Genomic DNA, 24,548 nt, shown 5'->3' with positions numbered 1-24,548 from the left:
GTGGGGAGTCCTGGGCCCCATGGAAGCTCCTTGACCCCTGCAGGCCCTTGCTGGCTGCCCCCCCCACCCCTCCACCCCCCCCACGTCCGCCCCAATCCTTTAGCTTTAGACTCAATTTGCAGCTCTGCTGGCTGATGGGGAAGGGGAGCCAGGGTGCCAACCTAGAGAGGTCAGCATGGTTACCTATGAGTAAGAGGAAGGGGCACATGTAGGCTCCCCCTCCCCTTAGTTTTGAGAAGAGAGGCCTCCCCTGTCTTCCTAATTTTCCAGTCAAAAGCAGAGGCCTATCCTATGCCTTTTTTTCCAGCCCCCAGGCCCTCCCTGATTGGCTCCAGGCCCCCAGCCCCTCCTAACCTTGGTGTCTCTTCTAGTCTCCCTTCCCCAGGGGCTGGGACTCTCTCTGTCCAACCCCCTCCTCCAATGGGCTGGTGGCCCTGTGCTGGCCTGTCTTCCCCTCCCCTTCCCCACCCCCAGCCTCAACTTGGAATGGCCCTGAATCCAGCATTTCCAGCATTTCGAAACCAGGATTGTTTTGAAATCTGTGAGTGCTTCTCCACCCCCTCTGACTCCCCTCCTCCCCACTAGCCCAGAATTTAGTCCTCTAATCTGACTTCACGCTGTGCATTGCCAGGGTGTATGTGTGAGTTTGTGTGCCTGCACATGGCCATGTGCATTCTACTGTGTGTGTCCCTGACTGGGTGTATCTTCTGTCTGTCGGCAGTCCTGTGTGACTGACCCATGTGGGATGCTTCCTGAACTCCTGGGGCCATCTTTATCAGCACAGGAGCTTCTAAGTATCTGAAGGAGCCAGTCTTGGGGAGTTTGGGGGTGGTGTGAGGCGGTTACTTGGATGTGCATCTTTGGGAATTGTGTCTGGGAGACTCTGAGGAGTGTGTGTGCCCGGGTTTGTGTCTCTGATGAGTTACATACGTGTGCAAGTGCCCTCGTGTGTGCTGCTTCTGTTCCCGCCTCTCCCTGGGAACCCGTCTGGGGAGTATAGTCACTGGTCTCCCCATAGCTCCCTGAGACATGGAGACCTCTGTCCTTTGATAGGGAGGTTCTTGTTGTGGGGCCAAGGCTCTAGCTGTTCTGCAGTCACTGGAGGCGAGTGGTAGAGTGGGGAGACTTCGGAGCGACTTGCTCCAGTGGGAACCAGGCACAACAGTCGCATCAGATCTGGAAGGTTGGTGGAAAGTTTAAGGTTCAGAAAAGTTGACTTCTCTATCTGGGAGCAGAAGACAGAGGAGTCAGGAATCCTCAAGGGGGTGATGTGCCACCCCAAAATATGAGGTGTTTGGAGCAGACCAGCTGTTCTTGTCGCCTTGATCCTGGGGTATCCTTCTTAATGGTTAAGCTCATCCCTTCCTTGTACATTAGTGTTCTATGGTGTGTGGGGAGGCTGCTGCTGCTTCTTTTTTCTTTTCTTTTCTTTTTTTTTCTTTTTTTCCAAAACAAAGGTTGTGGTAGCAGAGTTATGTCAACAAGGGGTAGGGGCACTGGAACCTCTGACATCTTGCTAGGACTCAGTTTCCCATTCTGGGATCTCAGGCTGTAATTACATGCTTTCCTCTAGAAGAACTTGGGACAAATCACTTAGGAGGAAGAGCATTGGGGCTGTTTGAGTCAAGGCCTGTGGAGACAGCAGCAGCAGGAGGTGGGCAGAAGGATAATCTGTCCCTTTTACACACACACACACACACACACACACACCCATGGCCTCTGGTCCCAGGACGCAGTGGGAGGAAGGGAGGGGTAGAGGCACAGGTTGGTACAGTGCTCAGTGACCCAGCTGGGGGAGGGCCTTGGCAAGGAATTTTCAGTTTGTTTCTCAATCTCTGTCTCTGAGACACGCACACACACGTCACTGCAGACACCTTCAGGAGATGAGGCCAGAAAAGTCACCAGGTGGCTGGAGGGCAGGGTGTGACCAGAGGGGCCATGTGGAAGGAACCTCTCTATCTTGCAGCCACCTGTGCTTATCCCCTAGCACTGGAAGTGAACCCCACTCAGGTCCTCCCCCAACTCCCCTATGCTGGGAGTGGGAGCCACGCAGGCTGGAGAGGGTTAAGTCTGGTTGGCAGGGACACCCACCCCCCCTGCCCCCAGTGCAGTGGGAGAGAGGGAGAGAGAGGTTAAGAGCAAGAGGGAGAGAGGGAGAAGGGGGTGGGAGAGAGAGAGAGAGAGAGGGAGAGAGAGGGAGAGAGAGGTGGTTAGCAGCTTGCTCTAGTTGGCGTCTCTCCCAGAATTCTTCGGAAAAGAACTCCCCTTTGACCCCCAGCACAAACTGAGCCCAGCCACCAGCCTCCTCCTGCCTGTCTGTGGAAGCTTCACCCAGCCCCCTCCAACTGTAGTACTAAGCCTGATCCTCTTTCCTAGGCCTTCCCAACCAGGCCAGGTCCCCAAGACTTTTCCTCTCAGGTGATGAGGGGTATAGCCAAGGAGACCACACAGGGCCTAGGATCTATACCATTCCTTTCTCTAACTTGGAATAACCTTGGGGTGACTGACACTGAAAGCTGGGGTTCTCAGGCCTCCCCACCTCCCCCTTCCTCCCTGGTCCTCAGCCCAGGTCTGGGAGTCCTCAGTCCCTCCTTTCTCCCTGTGGGGCCAAGGTCTGAGGCATCTTCTAGTACCTTCTCCTTTCCTGCTTCCAGGATAGGGAGGGGGAGCCTAGTGGTGGGGCAGCTGGGTCAGGTCTGGCGCCTAGCCAGTCCACAGAAGTCTTGGGGGTAGGGGGGTTAGAGTAGCCCGAGACTTCCTGGAGCTGCAGGCCGTGTGGATGTGTGTACATGTTTATGTGGTGTGGTGCTGGGGGTGGGGCTGGGGTTATGGGAGGAGCAGGGGCTTGGATTGCTGGCCAGGGCTTCTAGCTGTGACCCTCTCTCCACAGGGACCCCCCATCCCAGACCACACTCTTGAGCCTGAGCCCGACACATTGCTCCTGAGGTGAGAGGTGCCTGTGCTCCTGTGTTCTGCGCAGCCTGGCTGATCTGTCTGCCATAGCCTCTGCTTGGCTTTTTGTCTTGGGCACCTTCCTCCTGGCTTTCTGCCTCCACTTCTCTTTTCATTCCTCTCCCCACAGAGTTGGGGGGCTAACAGTCATACAACCTGGAACGTGGTAGGGAGTGAGTGGGGGTGGGTTGGGGCAGGAAGGTCTCCTATCCCCTGAGTGGAGGTGGGAGGTGGGTGCTCTAGTCCCCTCACCCTGGAAGGCAAGGTAGAATTTCCTGGTCATCTCAAGCAAGCTCCCCCATAAGCAAGCTCCCCCTGCTGCTGGCTTTGGCCAAAGCCAGGGTGGCTACCAGCCACTGAAAAGTGGTTTCTGCCCTGGCCCCTAGACACACACACACACACACACACACACACACACACACACACACACACACACGCTCGCACGCACACCACACACACATGCTCTCTCCCCACTGCCACCCCCCTCCTTCCCTCCCTCCCCTACTTCCTTACTTAGCAACAACTCCCTGAATTCACAACAAACACGTCTGCCTGTTGGCTCCTGGTCTGACTAGGGAAAGCTGGAGCAAGCTGAGGCCTGGAAGGGGGCGCTTCTAGACTGTCCCGGGGAGACAGGGGCTTCTTAATTCCCCACCCTCCCTGCTCAAGGCCATTACTCCTCAGGGGCAGAGAAGCAATGGTCTTGCTTCCAAGTTAGGCATTAAAAAAAGTGGGGAGCTGGGACAGGTGTGACTGAGCAGGAGGCCAGGGCTTGGGGTCCACTCCTCACTAGGGAATCCTACTTGACCTTTGACCTCCCACCTGGGGAAAGGTGGGGCCACTGACTCCTCTTCTGCCTCTTGGGCCTCTCTCTACAGGGGTCTTATGCTGTTGTTATGGTGACTGGCCAAACTCCCCACCCTGGTTTAGGGACTGGGATGGGTGAGGATGCCCAGGGGGTGGGGTGGGCGGGGCTATGGGGTGGCTCTAGAACTTTGCTCTCAGAGCACCAGCCTGGCAGGGCACCTGTGCTGAGGGGGTGGGGACTGGTGCCCTCTCTTTGATCTTTTCCCTGGGCAGGATCTGTGGCCTCTAGCTAGGTCCTGGCACAGGGTATGTAGGGAGGGTGGGTGTGTGGAATGAGGGAGTGAGGCCCCCATTCCTCTGTCAGAGTTCAGAGGGCTGAGACCAGGGTGAAACCATATTGTGAAATGGTTAAGAACCCCATTGCTGGAGTGTCTGGTTCAAATCCTGACTTCTGGACTGCATGCATTGAATAAGTCACTTCACTTCTCTGGGCCTCAGTTTTTTTGGCTGTGAAGTGGGAATAGCAGAAGTACTTTCTTGACTTGTTCTGAGAATGAAATTGGACCAGGTCTGGGAAGCACTGAGAGTCTGACCCCTGACGTGACAGCAAATGCTCACTACACGCTGGAGATCCTCCTTGTTGTTATCAACCACAGTTCTTCACCGGAACTTTCGGCCCGCCCTGGGCTTTAGCAGGGGAGGAATTGTTGAGGGTGGGAGGTGTGTGGAGGTGGGGTAGAGACAACCTTTTCAGCGCTTCAAACTCTTAGATTCCAGTACCAGTCCAGATCTACCTTCTAGTTTCCCAGCTGACACCTGAATGGCAAGTTTGCCAAGTAGCCACAGGCCTGGCATTGGCTTCCCCCAACTTCTAGTACTTCCCAGGGCTGTGCCTCCCTCCCCCAGGTTGTTAGCTCAGCTTGGCTTCAGCACCCCTTCCACCTCCCATCCCCTGCTGCTCTGTTCTTTCACCTGGCTGGACAAGACGTTCTGTCCTTACATGGCTTAAATGGTTGCTGCCTCTCCTTCCTGGCCTAGGGGATCAGGGACCTTCCTTGGGGAGAAAAGTGGCAGCATGGAACTGTGATGTGGAAGGCAGCTGTTAAGCCAGCTTCAGGACCCAGGGTCCCTTGGAGCGTCTGTGCCTTCCCTGAGCATTGTCCTCTGAGCATGCGGTGCACTGTCCAGGCCTAGGATATGTACAGAAGCCTAGAGGGGCCTGCCTGGCATCTGCTGGGCACAAATGTACTGGGTGGAGGCAGCTTCAAACCCAGAGGAGGGGGTGCGATCTTATTAGCATCCACGGCAATCCAGAGGGCACCCCTAGAATAGTAAGTCAGTACTGGAAAAGATTTTGCTTCAGGCTCAGGTGCCCTGGGGAGTGGAGGTGCTGCTGGATGGCCAGGCTCCTAAAGTCTCTGGGATGGCGGTGGTATGGGGGAGGGCTGAGGCTTGGGAACTTCTAGGTGATGAGGCCCCGAGTGAGCATCAGGGGTGGGCTGCCCAGCTGAGGGGAGCTATGCAGGTAGGTGGTTTAGATCTTCTGGGGGGTGAGTGTCCAGATCTCTGGAGAAAGTTGATTAAGATGTGGCAGAAGAATTTGGGATACCAGGACTCCTGGCTCTGAGGCCTGGGCTTGGTTCACAGGTAGCTCCTCTAACCTGGTAGCAAAAGGAGTGGAGAGGAGCCCCTGGCTCTGCTCATACCACCTCCTTCTGGGGCCAAAGGGGACAGCTCCTTCCTTGGGCCTGGGGTAAAGGCTCAGAGTTGGCCTGGGCCATGTCTCATGTCTGGCCTGGCCATGCCTCCTGTGCCCAGTCCCTGGGGCCTGTTCCTTGGACAGGCTGGGGCTATTTTTGGGATCGGGCTGGGGCTCTGGGGCTGGTTTCAGATGTTCCAATGTGAACAGGAGAAAATGGGAACAGATGGCTGGAGGGTTCCAATCAGCGGGTCCTGCTGGGAGCAGGTTATTTTTAGGGCCTTGTTAACCCTTTGGGGCCTTGTAAAGCCACCCTGAGAGGGGCAGCCCTTACAGTTGAGAACAGGTCCTCTCCTTGGGCCCCGACTTTCTAGAATCGCATGTTCCCCATTGCTCTTTTCCCCTCTCTCAAACCTGCCACTGTTTAAAGAGATCTGAGGCAAGAAGGTAGGTTTCTCCTTCTTCCCTGCTGAATCCTGTAGGGTGATACTAGGGGGTCAGATAGCAAGAGTAGAGGAGATCTGTGCCACTCTTCGGAGGGAGACTGGGAGCTTGGGGTTTTGAGACACAGATGTGAGGCTAAGAGAATGGACAATACCTTTCTGGGCTTATGCTCTGTGGTGGTGTGTGTGCCAGTAAACCCAGTGATGCCCAGGGGAGTGGCTGAGGGAGTTGCACTTTGCGAGGAAGATGGAGGAAAAGCCAAATCTTTATATTTGGTACCACTAATATGATGCCCAGGGCTACTCCAAGGGCAAATACCTGAATAATACCCACCTTTACCATTATAATGCTCACATATTTGGGTAAGATATAAGGGGCATCACCACCAGGGGTGGTGTGTTGAGGGCTGAATATGCCATAGGCATTCTGTTAGATAGTTCCTCTCTATATATAAATTTATCCCCATTTTGTGGATGAGGAAACTGAGGCTCAGGGATGAAGGAATGGGCAAGATCCTGCAGCTCAGAGGGCAGGGATGTGACTGGTACCCCGTCTATCTGACTGCAAACCCATTTTTCATCTCACTGCACCGCTTACACTGCCTGCCAGTGTCTCACTCCCAAAGGACAGAGGCTGCCTGGGCACCGGCCCTCCTCAGGGAGCAGATTTATTAGAAGGTGTAGGAAAGGAGGCCTGGGGGCTGGGGACCCTGCCTGTTATTGTGCTCCCAATCCCCTAAGCCCTTCTTGCCTGAGGGTGCCAGGACTGACACCAGAAACCCCATTTGGCCTTCCTGTCTTCCCTGCTGGAGGATCACAGGCACACATCCTGTCTCGGCAGCCCCCACCCCCCTGTCCCGGCCCACGTGCCCCTGCTTCCTGTAGGGTCATGGCAGCCTGGATGGCAGCTTGGGCAGAGCTCAAGGGCCCTCCAGGTGCTGCTGGTGCCAGGAGTTTGGGTCAGGCCAGTGAGGTGAGGGGGCTGGGAAGCTGTCTCTGCTGCTGCCTGTACCTGGGGGAGAGAGCAGAGCAGAGGGCAGGCTGGCGAGGGCCGCCTGTGGTGCTCAGGCTGTGCCAGCAGTCTGCCCGCACTCCACTCCTCCCACAATGGTCCCATTGTTCCCAGCCGCCAGGCAGTTTGGAGGAGGTTCCTAGGCCACCCTTACCCCCCCTTGAGCCCCCCCAACAGGGCCCAGATTAACCCCTTGGAGAACAGAGGCCAGGTGAGTCCTGGAGGGAAGCCCTGCCCCTTCCTCCCTTCTGGGAATCCAGGCTTGAGAAGTCACTTTCTAGCCACATATACCCAGCAACAGGGCATCTCTGAAGATGGGGGTCTCCCACTCGGTAGGGAGTAGTTCCTAGACCCTCGCCCACCCCCACTGGGGTGCAGGTGCCAGGGGGCAGGAAGTGCCAGTGGGGTGGCAGGCAGAGACCAGATATATTTGGGCTGGTGGGGCTAATTCCAGCCACCACCGCCTGCCCTACTGGCTCCTGAGCGCCTTTCCTTCCTGTGAAACCAGAGCTGGGTTGGGCCTAGCTCAGGATTTCGGTGGATTTAAAGAGGCAGCACCATCCTTGCCAGCCTGGCTTCCTCTCCCCCTCCCCAGGTAGGGTCTGGGGCAGAGAGAGGACTGGAGAGTTTCTCGATACTCCCTCCCCAACAGCTAACCCCTGGCCCTTGCCCCCTTGGGGTACCAGGCTTTGGCACTCCTAGCTCCCAGAGCTTTGGGCGGGTGGGGTGGGCGGGGGTGGGCTGTGGTTTCCTGTGTTGGCTGTTTGTGCCTGGCCTAGAGTGCCCGCCGCCTGCCTGGGCTTCCTGCCCTGTCTTGTTTCCTTGTGCCCCCCACCCCCTCCTCCTCCACCTCTTGTGGGAGGGAGCAGCCAGGGATTGGGCCACCGCCTTTGGGGGCACCCCGCTGCCAGGGTATGATTGCTTCCTTAGGCCTCACCATACTGACACTGGCCATACTGAAGGAGCCAAGTGAGGTGACCTCAGGCTTGTCCCAGCAATGCTACTTGTTCCTAGTCTCTAGAAGGAGCGTGGCCACCAGAATGGGCAGAATTCTCCCTTACCCCCCCCAGAAGCACCCTGTTCAAAGAACCCAGACTAGAAAGTTCTGGGACCAGAAGTTTCCATGTCCCTGTAGGGTTGGGGTTGCCTGACATTACCCTGGGGCTGCTGGTGGGGGTGGGGCTGGAAACTCCCAGACAAAAATGGTTGATTCGCATGGTCTCCTTTGGCAGGAGGTGGGGAGAAATGGGGTGAGCTGCTAGGAACCAGGGTGAGGGGAAGGCCCTCTGAGTCTGGAAGTCCCCACTATGAGGATCCCAGAGTAATACTTTGATTCTGGTGGAGGTTTCCTGCTGGGCTACAAATCCTTGACCTCCCACCCTGTCACCACCTCAGGAAGAGGAGGGGACCTGCCGGCAGAGGAGTGCTCTAGGGACCTAGGAGTCCCAACATCCAGAGAAAGGGGACTCTGGTCCTTTTTGGGGGGCCCCAGCTCCCAGAGTCAGGCTAAGGATCCCACCCCAAGGGCTTTCAACATCAGAGGGTCCCAGTGGTCCACTCCCCTCCCTAGAGGTGCCTGCCCAATGCATGTAGCACACGGACCTTCCAGGCAGTTTTCTCATTGCCTGTTTGGGGGAGGTTTTGAGATTGGCAATGGCAGGCTGGCTGGGCAAACAAGCTGAGGCTCCCAGCATAGGGGCAGCTGGCCATGGGCAGGCTGCCACTGGTGTGTGGATGCCCGTTGTACCTGTGGCACTTCTGTGTTGAGCAAGGAGCTGACATGTCACACCTGGAGGCCCTGGGCAGCCATCACAGCCTTCTGGTGTCTGCTCACAGGGGTCAGGCCCACTCTAACCCTTGGGCCACTGCCCGGTGTCCCCCATTAGCTACCCCAAGAGGGCAAAAGATCTAAAGCTCTTTGTCTTGGAAGCCTCTTGGGCTCCCTTCTCTTGGGTATGCTCTGGGCCTTTCACTCAGGTGACTTGCACCTGCTCCCTGTTTGCGAGCGCATATCACCACTCCCCACGAGCTGGTGATAGGGAGTCAGAGCCTCCTGCTCCCACAGCCCCCTCCCTTTCCTTTCAGCCAGTGCTGGGGGCCCTTGGCCCATTGCTGGAAGCCCCCTTTACTCGTTGTTCATTGAAAGCTCTACCCACCAGGATCAGCCCTCCGGCCTCCCATCCCTGAGGCCTTCCACACCTCTATGGGGCTGAGTGGGTAGAGGAGGAGGGGTCTCTGAGAGCAAGGGCCGACTCCTGAGGGGTAAAGGGGGGGGGATGTATGAGATGGGAAAGTCCTGACTCATCCCTGCTTGACTCAGCTCGCCCTGCGGCTGGGTGGGAACTAGGGGGTGGAGTCCTAGAGGCGAGGGTGACTCCAACATTCTTCAGGGGAGGAGCCTTGGCCTGACTGGGGACACTGGAGAGGACTAACTTTCTAACAGCCCCATTGCAAATTATTACAGGTCCCCAATATTGAAACTATGAATATGGGAGGTGGTGGGTGGTCCTTACCTTGCCCTTCCCACCCCAGGGTGTGGGCCCAGTGGTTAGCAGGTGGGAGGTCACCGATCAGGTGCACACTTAGATGGCATTTCATGAGTGAAGGGAGGAGGACACTGCAGTGAGGGGAAAGACCAAGATGTGGCACTGGGGTCTGGGCCATGGCTATGCACTGGTCACATGACCCAGGGGCGTGTCACTTCCTCTTCCTAGCCCTGTTTCCTCCTGGTGAAAGGGGGATAATAATACCAGCCAGGTTCCCAGGTGGGTCGTTTTGAGGATCAGCCAGGTGGGCGAAGGTGAGAGCCATGTCAACCTTGGCTCGCCCCTTCGCTCAGGCGCTGAGTCCAGCTGTGTCTACTCTAACCTGAGGTGATAGGGGAGATGGGGGCTGGCAGAGGGCTGCTTCCCAATCAGGCCCTGGACTTTGGAACCTTCCCCTGAGGAGCCTCTTTTCCCAGAGACAGAGCTGGATCTCAGAAGGCCAGTGTGCCCCGGGGTTAAATCAGGGTTAGACTCCCACAGGGTCACGGGTGGGGCCCTTTCACTCCGTTTCCCAGCCCAGCCTCCAGCCGTCCGCAGGGAGCCGCGGGAGTGTGCAGTGGGGTCTGGCCGGGCCAGTCCCCACGACCGAACTCCTGGGCCCAAGACGCCGCCCTCCCCTCCCCCGCTCCTCACAGGGCCCCGCGGGAGGGGGCAGGAGACGGGGCGGGGGGCAGCTGGGTGAGGCTCCCGTGTTTGTGTGAGTCTGTCTGTTGGTGTGAGTCTGTCTATGGCCTCGTGTGTGTCTCTCTGCGACTGCCAGGCTCGACTCTCCGTGGCTCCCTGGCGGCCGGCCTCAGTCTTTCCATCCGCGCAATGAGTCTCCGCGCGCGGGCGGCCTCGGGGTCCGCGCGCGCCCCGGGCTGTTCCGGGCGCTCCTGCTTGGGCCGGCGCCTCCCTCGGCCCCCGGCGCACCCCGGCGGGTCGGCGTGAGCGCGCCTCCAGTTTCCTGGGCGCCGTGCGTGTCTTTGTCTCCCCGTCCACGTGTGCGCTGTGAGTGTGTGAGTCAGAGTTCGGGGTGCTCGTGGGTCTCCCTGGCGGCGCCCCACGCTCAGCCGACTCTGGCCCCGCCGCGGCGCGCGCCCGGCCCCCTCGCCGCACTTGGCCGTGTGTCTGTCCGCGCGGCGCGTGCGGCCCGGGGAGGCACCGCAGCCCTGTCCGCCTCCCGCTCCCTGGCTCGCTGGCTCCTTCCTCGCTCGCTCGCTCTGGCCTCTCCGCTCGGGCTCTGCCGAAGGGGGCGGGGTGGGGTGCAGGGGGGGGGGAGGGGAGGCTCCTGCATTCTTGCGGTCGGGGAGGAATCTGAGCCAGCGTTACTGGTCTCCAGAAGAGCCCAGCTGCAGCCCGGGGCCCCGCCAGGCCTCTCGCTGCCCGCCCGGGCCTGCTGGGATGGGCACGGGCTAGGCCTCGAGCTGGGGGCGGGGCGGGGCACGGCCCCCACCCCAGCCCCCCTCGGCCCCCTTCACGCCGGGGGGCGCCCTGGGCCTGGCGCCGCGCTAGCAGCGGGGCGTAAGGGGTTCCCCACCTTGGGGGAGGGGCGTGCCAGGGGGCGGGAGTCCCCTAGGGGGCCAGAGCAGACCTCAAGGCCGCCCCACACGGCACCTTTGCAATTCCTTTTAGTGGATTCTGCCTCTGCGGCCTGGGGGGTGGGGGTGGGGGTCTGGCTAGAGACTGCAGGCTCCCTGAGGGTCCAGCGAGGGAGGGATGGACATAGGACTGGCCTCTAGGACTGAGACCCCACCTAGTAGTCCTTCCTTCCCGTTCCCACCCTACCCTACCCAGTTCCCTAGTCCCAGGGCTGTTGGGTCCTCCCTTCTCCCCTCCCCTACTTCCACCCCCTCCCCAAGTCACAAGTTTTCTCTTTGGGGCTTGTTGCTGCAGTCCGTGCTCCAGTACCGAGTACCTGGCTGGGCCCTGGGCACGCACAGGGGCCGTAGCCCCACTGTGTGTGGCAGCCATGAGGATCCTGGCTAACAAGACAAGGTGTGTGGGTGTCGTGGAGGGCGGGATGTGTGTGTGTGGCGTGTGGGAAGGGAAGGGGCCAGTGGTAATGGGGCCGAGCAGTGCTGGCGTGGAGAACCAGCTCCCCTGGGCACCTGACTTCCAGGTCACCTGTGGGCTAAAGGGGGGTCAGAACGGGAAGGCCTGCCCTGCGGCAGGAATCCACAGCCTCAGTGCCTGGGCCCAGGGGACAGGGGGAATGGCAACCAGCTATGCCTGCAGTTCTAGTTGCTTCCAGCCCATTCCTCCTCAAAGGGTTTGAGCAGACCCCCAACCAACCCACTGGCAGGTCCAGTGGCGCCCTCTGGCCTCAGTCTAGCTGAGGGTGGGGAGCTGGACGGAGGGGCGGTGCCTGCTTCCCTCCCCTTCCCCAGGAGAAGCCAGCAGACAGGGCCAGGCGGCAGCAGCAGGACAGCAGAGCTGAAATAAATCTGAGCTGGTGTGGAATGAGGGGGGATAAATATCCTCTCCCGTGATGTGATCTTTCCAGCGGCTATTAATAGGTCTCCGGGGAGGGGGAGGCGGTGGGGGGAGCGGGCTGGAGCTTAAAGGGCCCGCAGCCGAGACTGCAGGAATCCTTGGCTTCTAGAAACACTCCAGTTGGCTCCACACACCACTCCCCTCCCCCTTTCCTCCTGCTCCTGCCTGCCCGCCAGGCGGACCCTCTGCAGGCTCTCCCCTCCTGCTCCCCTCCTATCTGAACCAGTGGGTACCAGTCTCTGGTGTGCTTTTCCCCACTTCCCCAGGGGAATGAGGCTGGGGCATGAGCAGTGACTCTCCCAGTCCTGTGCCCTTTCCTGGCTGGTGTTCGGACACGTGGAAGTTGAGGTTGGGACCTTGGAAAAGAGTCTGAAGACAGCAAACCCTAGAAGAAAGGATGCTTAAGTGTGGTCAGGTGCTAGTTGAGGGGGGGGGGTGCCATGGCAGATTGTAGTCTGATGAATGCTGAGGCAGGGTGGGGAGTGGGGGGTCCGTTCTGTCAACAGGCCCTGGTTTTCATTTGAATTGTGGGCTGGGGATGAAGACCATCTTCACTCCCCAGGGTGGAGAGGGGCGATTGCCCTCCTCTGAGCAGCCATGGAGGGATGTAGCTCAGCCCCCACCTCCCCTGCCACTAAATGAGGCAGAATGGGGCAATTAAAATCCAGGCATGCCAAGGGCTTCATGATACTAACTTTCTGTGTCTCTCCCACCTTCTCCCAGGTTACCCCACCCCAGGAGGAGAGAAGCTCCAGGGAGCCCGCCGCTGTCCCCACGCGGCCACTGCCCCCCTGCCCCAGCCAAGCCAATGCACTCAGAAAATAAGTTGACCAATCATGGCAAGACAGGGAATGGCGGGGCCCAATCTCAGCACCAGAATGTGAACCAAGGACCCACCTGCAACCTGGGCTCCAAGGGCGTGGGGGCGGGGAACCATGGGGCCAAGGCCAACCAGATCTCACCTAGCAACTCAAATCTGAAGAACCCCCAGGCAGGGGTGCCCCCTTTCAGCTCGCTCAAGGGCAAAGTGAAGAGGGAACGGAGCGTATCTGTAGACTCTGGAGAGCAGCGAGAGGCTGGGACCCCATCCCTGGATTCAGAGGCCAAAGGTACCCCATTTCCTAACCCTCAAGACCCCAACCCCTTACAGTCCAAGGCCTAAACTTGCTGGGAGGTGACAGACAGTCTTTCTGTCCCTCTGGGCTAACCCGCATGCCCTGCTCTTCTCCAGCATTTATGCGGGCCACCTTTTCTTTCCCTCACTGTATCCCCCAACCTGGTCCAGTCTCTGAGGATTGGGGTTGGTCAGGTTCCAAACCTCCTATCTTTAGGTGCCACCCCTGGAGGGGCCACATGGAATGATGGGGTTTCTGTCAGTCTCATTCCCCTCCTGTTTTCCTAGCAGAGCCACCCTCCTCCCTCCAGGGGGAGAGAGAGGTGCTCGAGGGTGAGGAGCAGACCCACACACCTCCCAGGAACCTCCTGGTATCCCAGCTGCTGGGAACCGGGGAGCAGGCACTGGGGCCTGGAAGAGTAGCAGCGGCTTCCCCCTCCCCCCTAGCCCTAATTAGAACCAGTTGTGGTTGGGGATTATGCTGTGCTGGGTGTGGTGGGGGAGGGGAGGCAGGCAGCAGGGCTGTAGAGAGAAATCAGAAACAAATGGTGGTGTGGTGGGGTCTGGCAAAGTGCCCACCGTGGCCTGGGCAGTGCCCTCTGGGGTGGGCATGTTGGAGAATGGGCCTGGGAGAGATTCAGTGTGGGAGGATGGGACCTCCCAGGACCTCTGGGCATTCACTCTGACCCTTGCCTGCCTCTGTCCGTCCTGCCTGGGCAGAGGTGGCACCCCGGAGTAAGCGGCGCTGTGTACTGGAACGGAAGCAGCCGTACAGTGGGGACGAATGGTGCTCAGGACCGGACAGCGAGGAGGACGACAAGCCCATTGGGGCCACCCACAGTGAGTGCCCACTGAAGCCAGGATGCTGTGACTGGTGCCTCTGGGGGATGGCTGCCCTGGGAGCCTCCCTGTCCTCACCTTGGGCGTTAGAGGGCTGAGACTGCGCAAGGAGCAAGCAAGGATCAGGAGCCCAGACTTCTGTTCCATCTCAGGCTCTGTCCCTCCCTGCACTGGGATGGCCCAGCCCCTACTTTCCAGGTACTCAGTGGCCCCCTCTCCCTAGGGACCAAGGTGAGGTCAGCCTCAGGTGGCTCTTCCTGGCCACACCACTTACACCTTTACCGTGAATTCCTGGCTTATGCTGCCACCTACTGTTCAATGGAGGGAGGGCGGCAAGGATCCGGCACCCATCCCACTGGCAGTAGGCTCTGGTATGTGAGGCCTTGCTTAGCCTGGGTGTGAGCTGAACTGGCCGTGGCTGTGTCTCTGGCACTCTTCCTAACCTCTGAGTGACTCCTGGCAAGTGCCTGGAGTGTGTCACCAGGATGAGGAATGGGTGTGAGCGATGCCCACTCCTCATTCTTTTATTGATCAGTGTGTAATTGGGCTTTCCACAGGTGACGGGGGAAGGCCAGACACAACCCAGTTACTTGGTGCTTTTCCTCAAAACTTACATCTTTTGGGGGGTAGGGGGTGATGGCAACTTAAGACATAAGAAACTAGCCGAGGAATATTAAGTTGTGAACTTGTTGAAAGACAGAGGATAAAAAGAAGAAAAAAAAATACTGGCTCTTTACTATTTTGCTTTATTTAATCCTTAGCAAAGCTCTGTGAGGTAGGTGTTGTTATAATGCTGTTGTAGGGGAGGCAGTAGACTGAGGAGATGTTTGTGGAATGCACTGACCATCTCCATGGAAGTGGGATCAAACTTGTGGGATGGTACATGGGATCAAACCCTGGGTCTCTGAAGCTGGCTAGAACTTTAAAGTTCACCTGGTCCCAGGCCGGCCTTCCCCAGGGGACTCACTGGCAGTCACGACCCTCTGGCTGAACCCCTCAGTGATTGGTAAGGGTTGTCACTGCAACCCAGGAAATATCCCCTCCGCCCCTGGCCATTCCCTTTTATAGCATTAAACTAGATCCCTGTAGAAATGGGAAGACGAGAGATACTCGAGGAAACAACCAACACCCATCCCCAAGACCAAGGCAGTGGCTGTTATATTTTAGTTATAGTACCGTTGGGTTTTCAAAGAGTTCTTTTTTTTGTTTTCTTTTTTTTTTAAATGCATCTGTATTTTTTTTTTTAATTTTTTTTTTATTTATTTATACAAGCACTGGGTACAGTCAGAAGCGCGGGAGGGTGAGAGAATTCACCAGAGCCAGAGCGGGGAGCAGAGCAGGCAGAGTGACGAAGTACACTGCTGAGGGGAGCAGCGGGCGGCAGGAGAGGTCTGCGCGCCATGTGGGACCCTCCTCCGGTGGCCGGGGAGCAGCCGGGGATGGAACCGGTGCTGCAGAGGCTGCGGGCAGCTTCGCAACCCAGCGCTCAACCGCTGCGCCACCGGGGAGGCCCTTCAAAGAGTTCTTAATGGCGGGGAAGTCTAATATACAGATTAGTTGCATGGACTGTGCAGTCAGGCCACCTTGCTTTAGATACTGGGGCTCCACTAATTAAATCTGGGAAAAGGCCTCAGTTCCATTATCAAAAGAATATTTACCTCATAGAATTGGTGCGAAAAGTCAATGAACTGATACATGGGACACACTTAGAACGATGTTAGTTTTATTGCTATTGTTGTATTGGAATGTTCTTTATTGAAATAAAACCTTTCTCCTTTCCCCTAACTTGCACCTAGTTTTGCGAGCTGAGTATGCACCTTCCCCTTCCCCAGGCAGCCCTCATACACCGAGGTTGGGCCTCAAGTCTCCTGCCCACATGAGGCTTTGGCTTCATTAGTCCGTGTAAAGTTGGGCAGACAGGGTCTTGAAGGAGGGCCAATGTGAGGTCAAACCCTCAGAGATTTATCCTAGGACAGGTGCCTAACATGGGGCCCACGGGAAGGTGGCTGTTGCCCTGGATCACGGGGTACCCACAGGCAGCACCTCACGTGGGCTGAGCACTGTCTCACTGGCTGCGACCAGGGCCAGTGTGACTTGTTCCTGGCCTGGGAATGGGCCTCCCCACTGATGACCAATTGTAGAACCTTTCTAGGCTTGGGTTTAGAATCAAGTTTGTGAAATAAAACTTATCTCAATGCTGAGGGGCCAGTTTAGCTGGGGAGGAGGGAGTCACACGCCGTACTTTACAGGGGAGGAAACCGACCCTAGAGGGATAGTCGTTCACCCCAGGGGACACAGCCTGGGTGTGACCCCAGGCCGGCACTACAAAATCCTACATAGCCCCTTAGCTCCACTCCGAGCAAGCCCTGCGTGTCAGTCAGCCTTTTCTAACTGTTCGTCAGACAATTTTCTGGTTTGCAACCTGGCTCTGAACTTGTTGCAAAAATAGGTTTCTTTCACCTACCTCTGGTGCAGGATGGGGGTTTATGTTTCCATTTTATAGATGGAGGAACTGAAGCTTAGTGAGCCAAAGCATCTCGTTCATAGGTCGCAAAGTCAGCTATTGGTGGGGCCAGAATGCTTTGAATCATTGTTTGCCTTCTCCCCTCACCTGGTTGGGGTTGTGCTCTAAGCACATAGACCTTACTGAGGCTTCAGAGTGGGGCAAAGGGTGGGACTTGGGATTTTGCAGTGCTGGCCTGGGTTGGCACCCTGGCTCTGCATTGCCTGGCTGTGTCCCCTGGGATAAGTGACTCCATCCCTCTGAAGGTCAGTTTCCTCCCTTGTAAGGTGGGGTGTGTGACTCCTTCCTCCCAGGAATGTGTTGATCAGATAAAATCGCATCTGTGAGTATCCAGGAGCCTGTTTGAAAGGGTCACCTCTCCTGCCTTCCTGTCCACATGGCACCACCATTTCCATCCTGGCCAAAGACCAGTCTGGGGCAAGGAGCTGTGGGAGCCAGGCCAGTGAAAACCCCAGATTGTGACAACATATGATGCTGTGGGCATGGGCAGTAAAGCATGAGCCTCTCTGGGAGGGGATGGTGGGGGTGCCAGCTGGCCCCTTCCTGAATCCTGGCTACTTACTCTCTGTCCCTCTTTTCTCTCCTGCAGATTGTAATGTAGCAGACCCAGCCATGGCGGCCCCACAGCTGGGTCCTGGCCAAGCCACCCAATTGCCCCTCAATGAGAGCAGCGCACCAGGCCCCCCACATGGGCCCCCACCAGGCCTTCGGCCCGATGCCCCAGGGAGTGGGGGCGGAGGGGTCCCGGGAAAGCCTCCCTCGCAGTTCATGTATGTCTTCACCACCCACCTGGCCAACACGTAAGTGCCTCGGGTAGGCCAAGCCTAGTGCATCCACCCAGCACTCCTCAGCCTGGGGACCTAAGTGAGCGCCTGGGAGGGCAGGGGGCAAGCTTGGGTTGAATGAGGGTAGGGGCTCCCTGCTGCCCACCTGTCTGAACTCCTTGCATCCCCGCCTGTGCAGGGCCGCGGAGGCAGTGCTGCAGGGCCGGGCTGACTCCATCCTCGCCTACCACCAGCAGAATGTGCCCCGAGCCAAGCTTGACCAGGTGAGTGTGGCATGTGGCCTGGGCCTGTCGCCTCCATGACCAGCTCAACTGCCTGGTGCTTTTCCTTACCTGTCTCATGTGCTGCCTCTTCCTCTCACAGGCCCCCAAAGTGCCGCCCACCCCAGAACCGCTACCCCTGAGCACGCCATCAGCAGGCACCCCACAGTCCCAGCCGCCTCCACTGCCGCCACCTCCAGCCCCAGGCAGTGCCCCCCCTGCTCTGCCTTCTGAAGGGCCTCCTGAGGACACCAATCAGGATCTGACCCCCAACTCCGTGGGAGCTGCCAGTACAGGTGGTGGGACTGGGGGCACCCACCCCAACACTCCCACCGCCGCCACCGCCACCAACCCGCTGCCTCCTGGAGGAGACCCCAGCAGCGCCCCAGGCCCTGCCCTGCTGGGGGAGTCTGCTCCCACGGGAAATGGGCAGCGGAGCCTGGTGGGCTCTGAGGGCCTGTCCAAGGAGCAGCTGGAACATCGGGAACGTTCCCTCCAGACTCTGCGAGACATTGAGCGACTGTTGCTGCGCAGCGGGGAGACTGAGTCCTTCCTCAAGGGGCCCCCAGGAGGAGCAGGTGAAGGGGGACCACCAGCACAAGCCCCTCCTGCTCCCCAGCAGCCCCCCACAGCCCCACCTAGTGGGCTGAAGAAGTATGAGGAGCCCCTCCAGTCCATGATCTCACAGACACAGAGCCTTGGGGGTCCCCCACTGGAGCATGAAGTGCCTGGGCACCCCCCGGGTGGGGACATGGGACAGCAGATGAACATGATGATGCAGAGGCTGGGCCAGGACAGCCTGACGCCAGAGCAGGTGGCGTGGCGCAAGCTGCAGGAAGAATACTACGAGGAGAAGCGGCGAAAGGAGGAACAGATTGGGCTGCATGGGGGCCGCCCTCTGCAGGACATGATGAGCATGGGGGGCATGATGGTGAGGGGGCCGCCACCTCCCTACCACAGCAAGCCTGGGGATCAGTGGCCACCTGGAATGGGTGCCCAGCTGCGGGGGCCCATGGATGTCCAGGACCCCATGCAGCTACGGGGTGGACCTCCCTTCCCCGGCCCCCGCTTCCCAGGCAACCAGATGCAACGGGTACCTGGGTTTGGGGGCATGCAGGGTATGCCCATGGAGGTGCCCATGAATGCCATGCAGAGGCCTGTGAGGCCCGGCATGGGCTGGACTGAAGACTTGCCCCCCATGGGTGGGCCCAGCAATTTTGCCCAGAGCACGGTGCCCTATCCAGGTGGGCAGGGTGAAGCAGAACGATTCATGACCCCTCGGGTCCGCGAGGAGCTGCTGCGGCAACAGTTGCTGGAGAAGCGGCCGATGGGCATGCAGCGCCCCCTGGGCATGGCAGGCAGTGGCATGGGGCAGGGCATGGAGATGGAGCGGATGATACAGGCACACCGGCAGATGGATCCGGCTATGTTTCCTGGGCAGATGACTGGTGGTGAGGGCCTGGCAGGCACTCCCATGGGCATGGACTTTGGTGGAGGCCGGGGCCTCCTGAGTCCCCCCATGGGGCAGTCTGGGCTGAGGGAAGTGGACCCACCCATGGGGCCAGGCAACCTCAACATGAACATGAATGTGAATATGAACATGAATATGAACCTGAATGTGCAGATGACCCCGCAGCAGCAGATGTTAATGTCACAGAAGATGCGGGGCCCTGGGGATATGTTGGGCCCCCAGGGCCTCAGTCCTGAGGAGATGGCCCGGGTTCGGGCCCAGAACAACAGTGGCATGATGGGCGGCCCGCAGAAGATGCTTATGCCTTCGCAGTTTCCCAGCCAGGGCCAGCAGGGATTCTCTGGGAGCCAGGGACCCTACCAAGCCATGCCCCAGGACATGGGCAATACCCAAGACATGTTCAGCCCTGACCAGAGCTCAATGCCCATGGGCAATGTGGGCACCACCCGGCTTAGCCACATGCCTCTGCCCCCTGCATCCAATCCTCCTCCTGGGTCCGTGCATTCAGCCCCCAACCGGGGGGGCCTGGGCAGACGGCCTTCAGACCTCAGCATCAGTATTAATCAGATGGGCTCGCCGGGCATGGGGCACCTGAAGTCACCCACTCTTAGCCAGGTGCACTCACCCCTGGTCACCTCACCCTCTGCCAACCTCAAGTCACCCCAGACTCCCTCACAGATGGTGCCCTTGCCTTCAGCCAACCCATCAGGACCTCTCAAGTCTCCCCAGGTCCTCAGCTCCTCCCTCAGTGTTCGTTCCCCCACGGGCTCGCCCAGCAGGCTCAAGTCTCCCTCCATGGCGGTGCCTTCTCCAGGCTGGGTTGCATCACCCAAGACAGCCATGCCCAGCCCTGGGGTCCCCCAGAACAAGCAGCCGCCTCTCAGCATGAGCTCTTCCACTACCCTGGGCAACATAGAGCAGGGTGAGTCTCTGGACTGGGCAAGTGGCATTGGACCTTGGCATTGAGGGTCTCCAGGGGGGTGGGGAAGGGATATTCCGGCTAGGCCAAGGGAGTGGGTTAAGGCGTCTTTACTGGGGCCCGGTGAGGTGATGGTTCTGCTTGAGGGGCAGATGTTGGCAGCTGTGCCTGAATTTTCATAGGCACACCATGTTAATCTCCCAGGCATTTTGAGGGGGTCATCCTTGGATCTCCCTCCTGCCCTGGGGCCCTGAGGCTACAGGTATTCCTGAAGAGAGGTGGGCTATAGTGATAATGGGGGGCTTGTGATTAGTGGGATATCTGTATAGAGGTGTGCCTGGAGGAGTCAGGTGGGGACTTAGGTGCTGACCATTTCCTGCACCCACGGTGTGAGCAGCCAAATTCATCTTCCACTTCCCCAGTCAAGTCACTCCCTGCTCTTTCTGTCTCCCGGCTTCTGTAGGTGCCCTTCCGCCTAGCGGCCCCCGGAGCAGCTCCTCAGCACCTCCTGCCAACAATCCTGGTGGCCTCATGAACCCCAGCCTGCCCTTCACTTCCTCCCCAGACCCCACGCCTTCCCAGAACCCCCTATCACTGATGATGTCCCAGATGTCCAAGTACGCCATGCCCAGCTCCACCCCACTCTACCACAATGCCATCAAGACCATCGCCACCTCAGACGACGAGCTGCTGCCTGACCGACCTCTGCTGCCCCCGCCGCCACCACCACAAGGCTCCGGGCCAGGTGCGAGGACAGGAGGCTGGGCCACAGGGAGGGGAGCTGATGTGGGCACTGGGGCTGGGAAGAGCTGGCATGGCCAGCAGTCGCTCCTGGGACCATGCTGGCTGTGTGTGCTTCCCCAGGGTCCCTGCACATATCCTGGGGGACAGACTGTCCGAGTGGTCTTTCTATATTCGAGAGATTGGTCTGTGGCAAGCTGGACCAGAACTCTTGGCTCCTAAACTCAATGCCTCGAGTACCTTCCCTTGCAGCCAGGGAAGCCAGTGGAGTCTGGGAGGGGGGAGTGGGAAAGGGCATCATCCTGCACCCTTTCCCAGCTGGGAGCATTCTGGCCTGACCATCTTTTCCCCTCCCCCGCAGGAATCAGCAATAACCAGCCCAACCAGATGCACCTGAACTCAGCTGCTGCCCAGAGCCCCATGGGCATGAACCTGCCAGGCCAGCAGCCCCTTTCCCATGAACCCCCACCTACCATGTTGCCCTCCCCCACCCCTCTGGGCTCCAACATTCCACTGCACCCCAATGCACAGGGGACAGGAGGGCCCCCTCAAAACTCGATGATGATGGCTCCCGGGGGCCCAGACTCCCTGAATGCCCCCTGTGGCCCTGTGCCCAGCTCCTCCCAGATGATGCCCTTCCCCCCTAGGCTGCAGCAGCCCCATGGTGCCATGGCCCCCAGTGGGGGTGGGGCTGGGGGGCCTGGCCTGCAGCAGCACTACCCTTCAGGCATGCCCCTGCCCCCAGAGGACCTGCCCAGCCAACCTCCAGGCCCCATGCCCCCCCAGCAGCACCTGATGGGCAAAGGCATGGCTGGTCGCATGGGGGACGCGTACCCCCCAGGTGTGCTGCCTGGCGTGGCGTCAGTGCTGAACGACCCTGAGCTGAGCGAGGTGATCCGGCCCACCCCGACGGGGATCCCTGAGTTCGACTTGTCAAGGATCATCCCCTCTGAGAAGCCAAGCAGCACCCTCCAGTACTTTCCCAAGAGCGAGAACCAGCCCCCCAAGGCCCAGCCCCCCAATCTGCATCTCATGAACCTGCAGAACATGATGGCGGAGCAGACCCCCTCGCGGCCCCCCAACCTCCCGGGCCAGCAGGGTGTCCAACGGGGGCTCAACATGTCCATGTGCCACCCCGGACAGATGTCCTTGCTGGGCAGGACAGGTGTGCCCCCACAACAGGGCATGGTGCCCCACGGTCTGCACCAGGGGGTCATGTCCCCGCCACAAGGCCTCATGACCCAGCAGAATTTCATGCTGATGAAGCAGCGGAGCGTGGGGGCTGAGGTCTACAGCCAGCCCCCCCACATGCTCTCCCCCCAGGGCTCCCTCATGGGCCCCCCGCCCCAGCAGAACCTCATGGTGTCCCACCCCCTGCGGCAGCGCAGCGTGTCTCTGGACAGCCAGATGGGCTACCTTCCGGCGCCGGGCAGCATGGCCAACCTGCCCTTCTAGCAGTCCCTGCTGGGGGCTGGAGCTGGGGCGATATTGCGAATACGATAACCTTAAAAAGTTTTTTCCCTCCAGTGTTGGGATGGCCTGGGTCGAGGGGTGGGGCGGAGGGGGTGGGAGGGGGCTTGTGTGGGGCGTGGCGTTTGTGGAAACCAGATATGCTGGCAGCTTAGGGAGAAGTGGCAGAGTGGGGTGGGGGGTTGGGGTTGGGGTTTGTTCCATTTCAGCCACCAGGACTGCCCCTCCCCCACTCCTTCCAAATCCTATGGAGCCTCCATTTTCCCTCTTTCTCTGCACCCACCTGGCTCTGCTCCGCTCTGCAGTCCTTGGGGGAGAGAGGAAGGCGAGGAGAGGGTGCTCCTCTGTCCCTTTCCCTCCCGCCACTTTCTCCTAGCTGCTCATCACCCTGGCTTCACATTCCTCTTGGTTCCTCTGCTCCCACTCACTTTCCCTTCTGTCTTTTCCAGCCTCTTTTCCCCTCCCTGATGATGTGGCTGAACCCCTCTCCCACCCCTCCCTGCAGGCGGCTGGCCAGGTGGGCAGGTGCCAGCCACAGCTGTAAATAGAGCGCTGCGCTTCTGTGCCGGTTTGTGCGTGTGCTGTATTTCTGTGTTTTGATAGAAATCACACAAAAAAAAAAAAGGATAAAAGAAACCCTTCCCCCCTTCTTCAAAATGATTGCCCTTCCATTCCTCTGGACCCAGGACACGCAGGCCAACACACCTACCCACTGTTTGCAGTGCCTCTGGGTCTCCCTAAAGGATACCATTCCGGTCCCCTTCTCAAGTGGTGAAACGACATAGATACTCCACACCTGAGGCCAGACCGCCTGGGCTTCCACCTGGAGAGCCCCAGCAGGGCCGAGGCCTGGGCAGTAGCCTGTCTGCTGTGGAGAGCATGGGCGTGTGCATGTCTGTGCGCACCGCGGATGACATGGGCCCTGACTTCCCGGCTGTGGATGTCTGGCGTCCCCCTGCTGCTATGTGTTAGCCAGAACTTGAAGTCCTTGGTCCCCAGTCTGAGAGGAAGGAAAGGAAGAAGGGGCGGAGGCTATGTGGCCCCCTGGAGTGGAGCCTGGAGGAGTGGCGGGGTCCTGCAGTAGCCCTGGGCCAGTCACCCCCTACTCTTTCAGAGGCTGCCACCTCCTTGTCACCACAGTAGGAAGGAAAAGGTTTGGCCAAGTTTGTCTCCTTCCAGCCTCCACTCCTGAGGAGGAATTAGAGAAGGTGTAGGAGGGGGATGGGGGGTCTTTCTTCCCCCTTCTCTCTGCCTGCCTGGTCACCCAAATCCCTCTGCCTAGGGCTCAGGGCTCTGTGCCCACCCAGGCACAGCCACTGCCTCCCTCTCAAATCCCTGCTCTGCCCCAGAAGAGCCCCCCACCCGCCTCTGGTCAGAACCGAAGCCATACACGACTGGGTGTTTTGCCTTCCTTGGCCCCAGGAGTAAAACACTTCTTTTCTCATTTCCTCTCCTGCCTGGTAGGGAGGTGGGGCAGTTCCTTGGCTGATGCTTTCTGTGCCCCGCCTCCAGGGCCAAGGGCCAAGGTGTGTCTTCTGCTGTGGCCCTGTCCCCAGCCTTCCTGACCCACAGGGTCTGGTCTCGCATTGGCAGCTGTGATACAAAGGGAATCTGCCCCCACTTCTCTCAGTCTGGTGCTGTCCTCAGTCCACCATCAGCCAGGTTGAGCGCTTCCTCTGGGGCTGGCCACGGGCTCCTGCCTCCCCCAGCACCCCCAGGGGCCAGGATCTGGCCTCCATCCTGCCAGGCACTTTGCCCACCCAGCCTCAACCTGCACCCCGTGCCCATGAGTCCCCCACCCTTGGCCCACAACTCCCCAAACTGACTCTTTAAGTGTTTCCTGCCCAGAGGAGAGGGGTCAGACAGTAAGGGGCCCAGTCTCCTCCCACCTCCGCCACAGTCTAGCTTTCCAAGGTAAACTCCACAGGCCAGCCGACTTCTTCCCTCCATCCATGGCCATACCCCCAGCCATTTTGTACCATTATATAAATATATATATAAATATAAATATATAAATACAATATGTGAAGACATCTTCTTGGTTTTTATTTTGAAACAATTTTTAGGCTTGTTCCGGGGGTCTCTGTGCTGCCTGTACTGTATTGACCTGTTTTATAGGTGCCTTTTTATTAAAAAGAGAAAATTAAAAATCCAACTTCTTGTCTTTTTTTTTGCTTGTTTCTGCCTCCACAGCTCTTCTTGTCAGAGAGGAGAGAGGGAGCGCCCAGGTCTTTCCCAGTGTTCCTGGTGGAGGCTCAGTATTCTGGTTCACAGTTCTGATCCCCCTCCTGGTGTGGGGGCCTGCTAGGGAGCTTTGCTGATTAGGTTGAAGGATTGTGAGCAGCCCTGGGGCTCTCAGTGAGTGCAGGGAGCCTTCTGTCAACCCAGCCACTACAGAGGCTGGGGAGGAGGAGGAAGAACAGCCCTCTTTGGGCAGGTGGATGAGTGAGCGTGGAGCAGCTTCCTTTGGTTCTGAGTAAAAGCCCCTCA

The 24,548-nt window shown here is 58.7% G+C and overlaps 1 protein-coding gene across 6 annotated transcripts in view; it reads left to right on the top strand.

The window, feature by feature from the left end:
• The window catches only part of BCL9L (BCL9 like), a 29,405-nt gene extending 5,174 nt beyond the window's left edge, over positions 1 to 24,231 (top strand). For 2 of the 6 annotated variants that reach the window (XM_054693140.1, XM_037505410.2), the window contains exons 2-10: positions 2,891 to 2,946; positions 11,335 to 11,436; positions 12,658 to 13,043; positions 13,769 to 13,888; positions 17,002 to 17,212; positions 17,376 to 17,460; positions 17,561 to 19,850; positions 20,311 to 20,592; positions 20,950 to 24,231. In XM_054693140.1, coding sequence (XP_054549115.1) covers positions 11,411 to 11,436; positions 12,658 to 13,043; positions 13,769 to 13,888; positions 17,002 to 17,212; positions 17,376 to 17,460; positions 17,561 to 19,850; positions 20,311 to 20,592; positions 20,950 to 22,043 — 4,494 coding nt within the window. In that variant the 5' untranslated portion in view covers positions 2,891 to 2,946; positions 11,335 to 11,410 and the 3' untranslated portion in view covers positions 22,044 to 24,231. Of the gene's footprint in view, positions 1 to 74; positions 2,947 to 10,409; positions 10,450 to 11,334; positions 11,437 to 12,657; positions 13,044 to 13,768; positions 13,889 to 17,001; positions 17,213 to 17,375; positions 17,461 to 17,560; positions 19,851 to 20,310; positions 20,593 to 20,949 lie in introns of those variants that run through there. The other 4 variants (XM_037505407.2, XM_037505411.2, XM_037505408.2 and 1 more) reach the window with 4 other exon arrangements.
• The last annotated feature ends 317 nt before the right edge of the window (positions 24,232 to 24,548 follow it).

Source organism: Talpa occidentalis, unplaced genomic scaffold (genome assembly GCF_014898055.3).
Source record: "Talpa occidentalis isolate TD23 unplaced genomic scaffold, MPIMG_talOcc4v2.1 talOcc4.12, whole genome shotgun sequence".
NCBI classification, from domain to species: domain Eukaryota; kingdom Metazoa; phylum Chordata; class Mammalia; order Eulipotyphla; family Talpidae; genus Talpa; species Talpa occidentalis.
The sequence above is the reverse complement of the archived record's forward strand: the minus strand, read 5'-3'. Positions and strand labels throughout refer to the sequence as shown.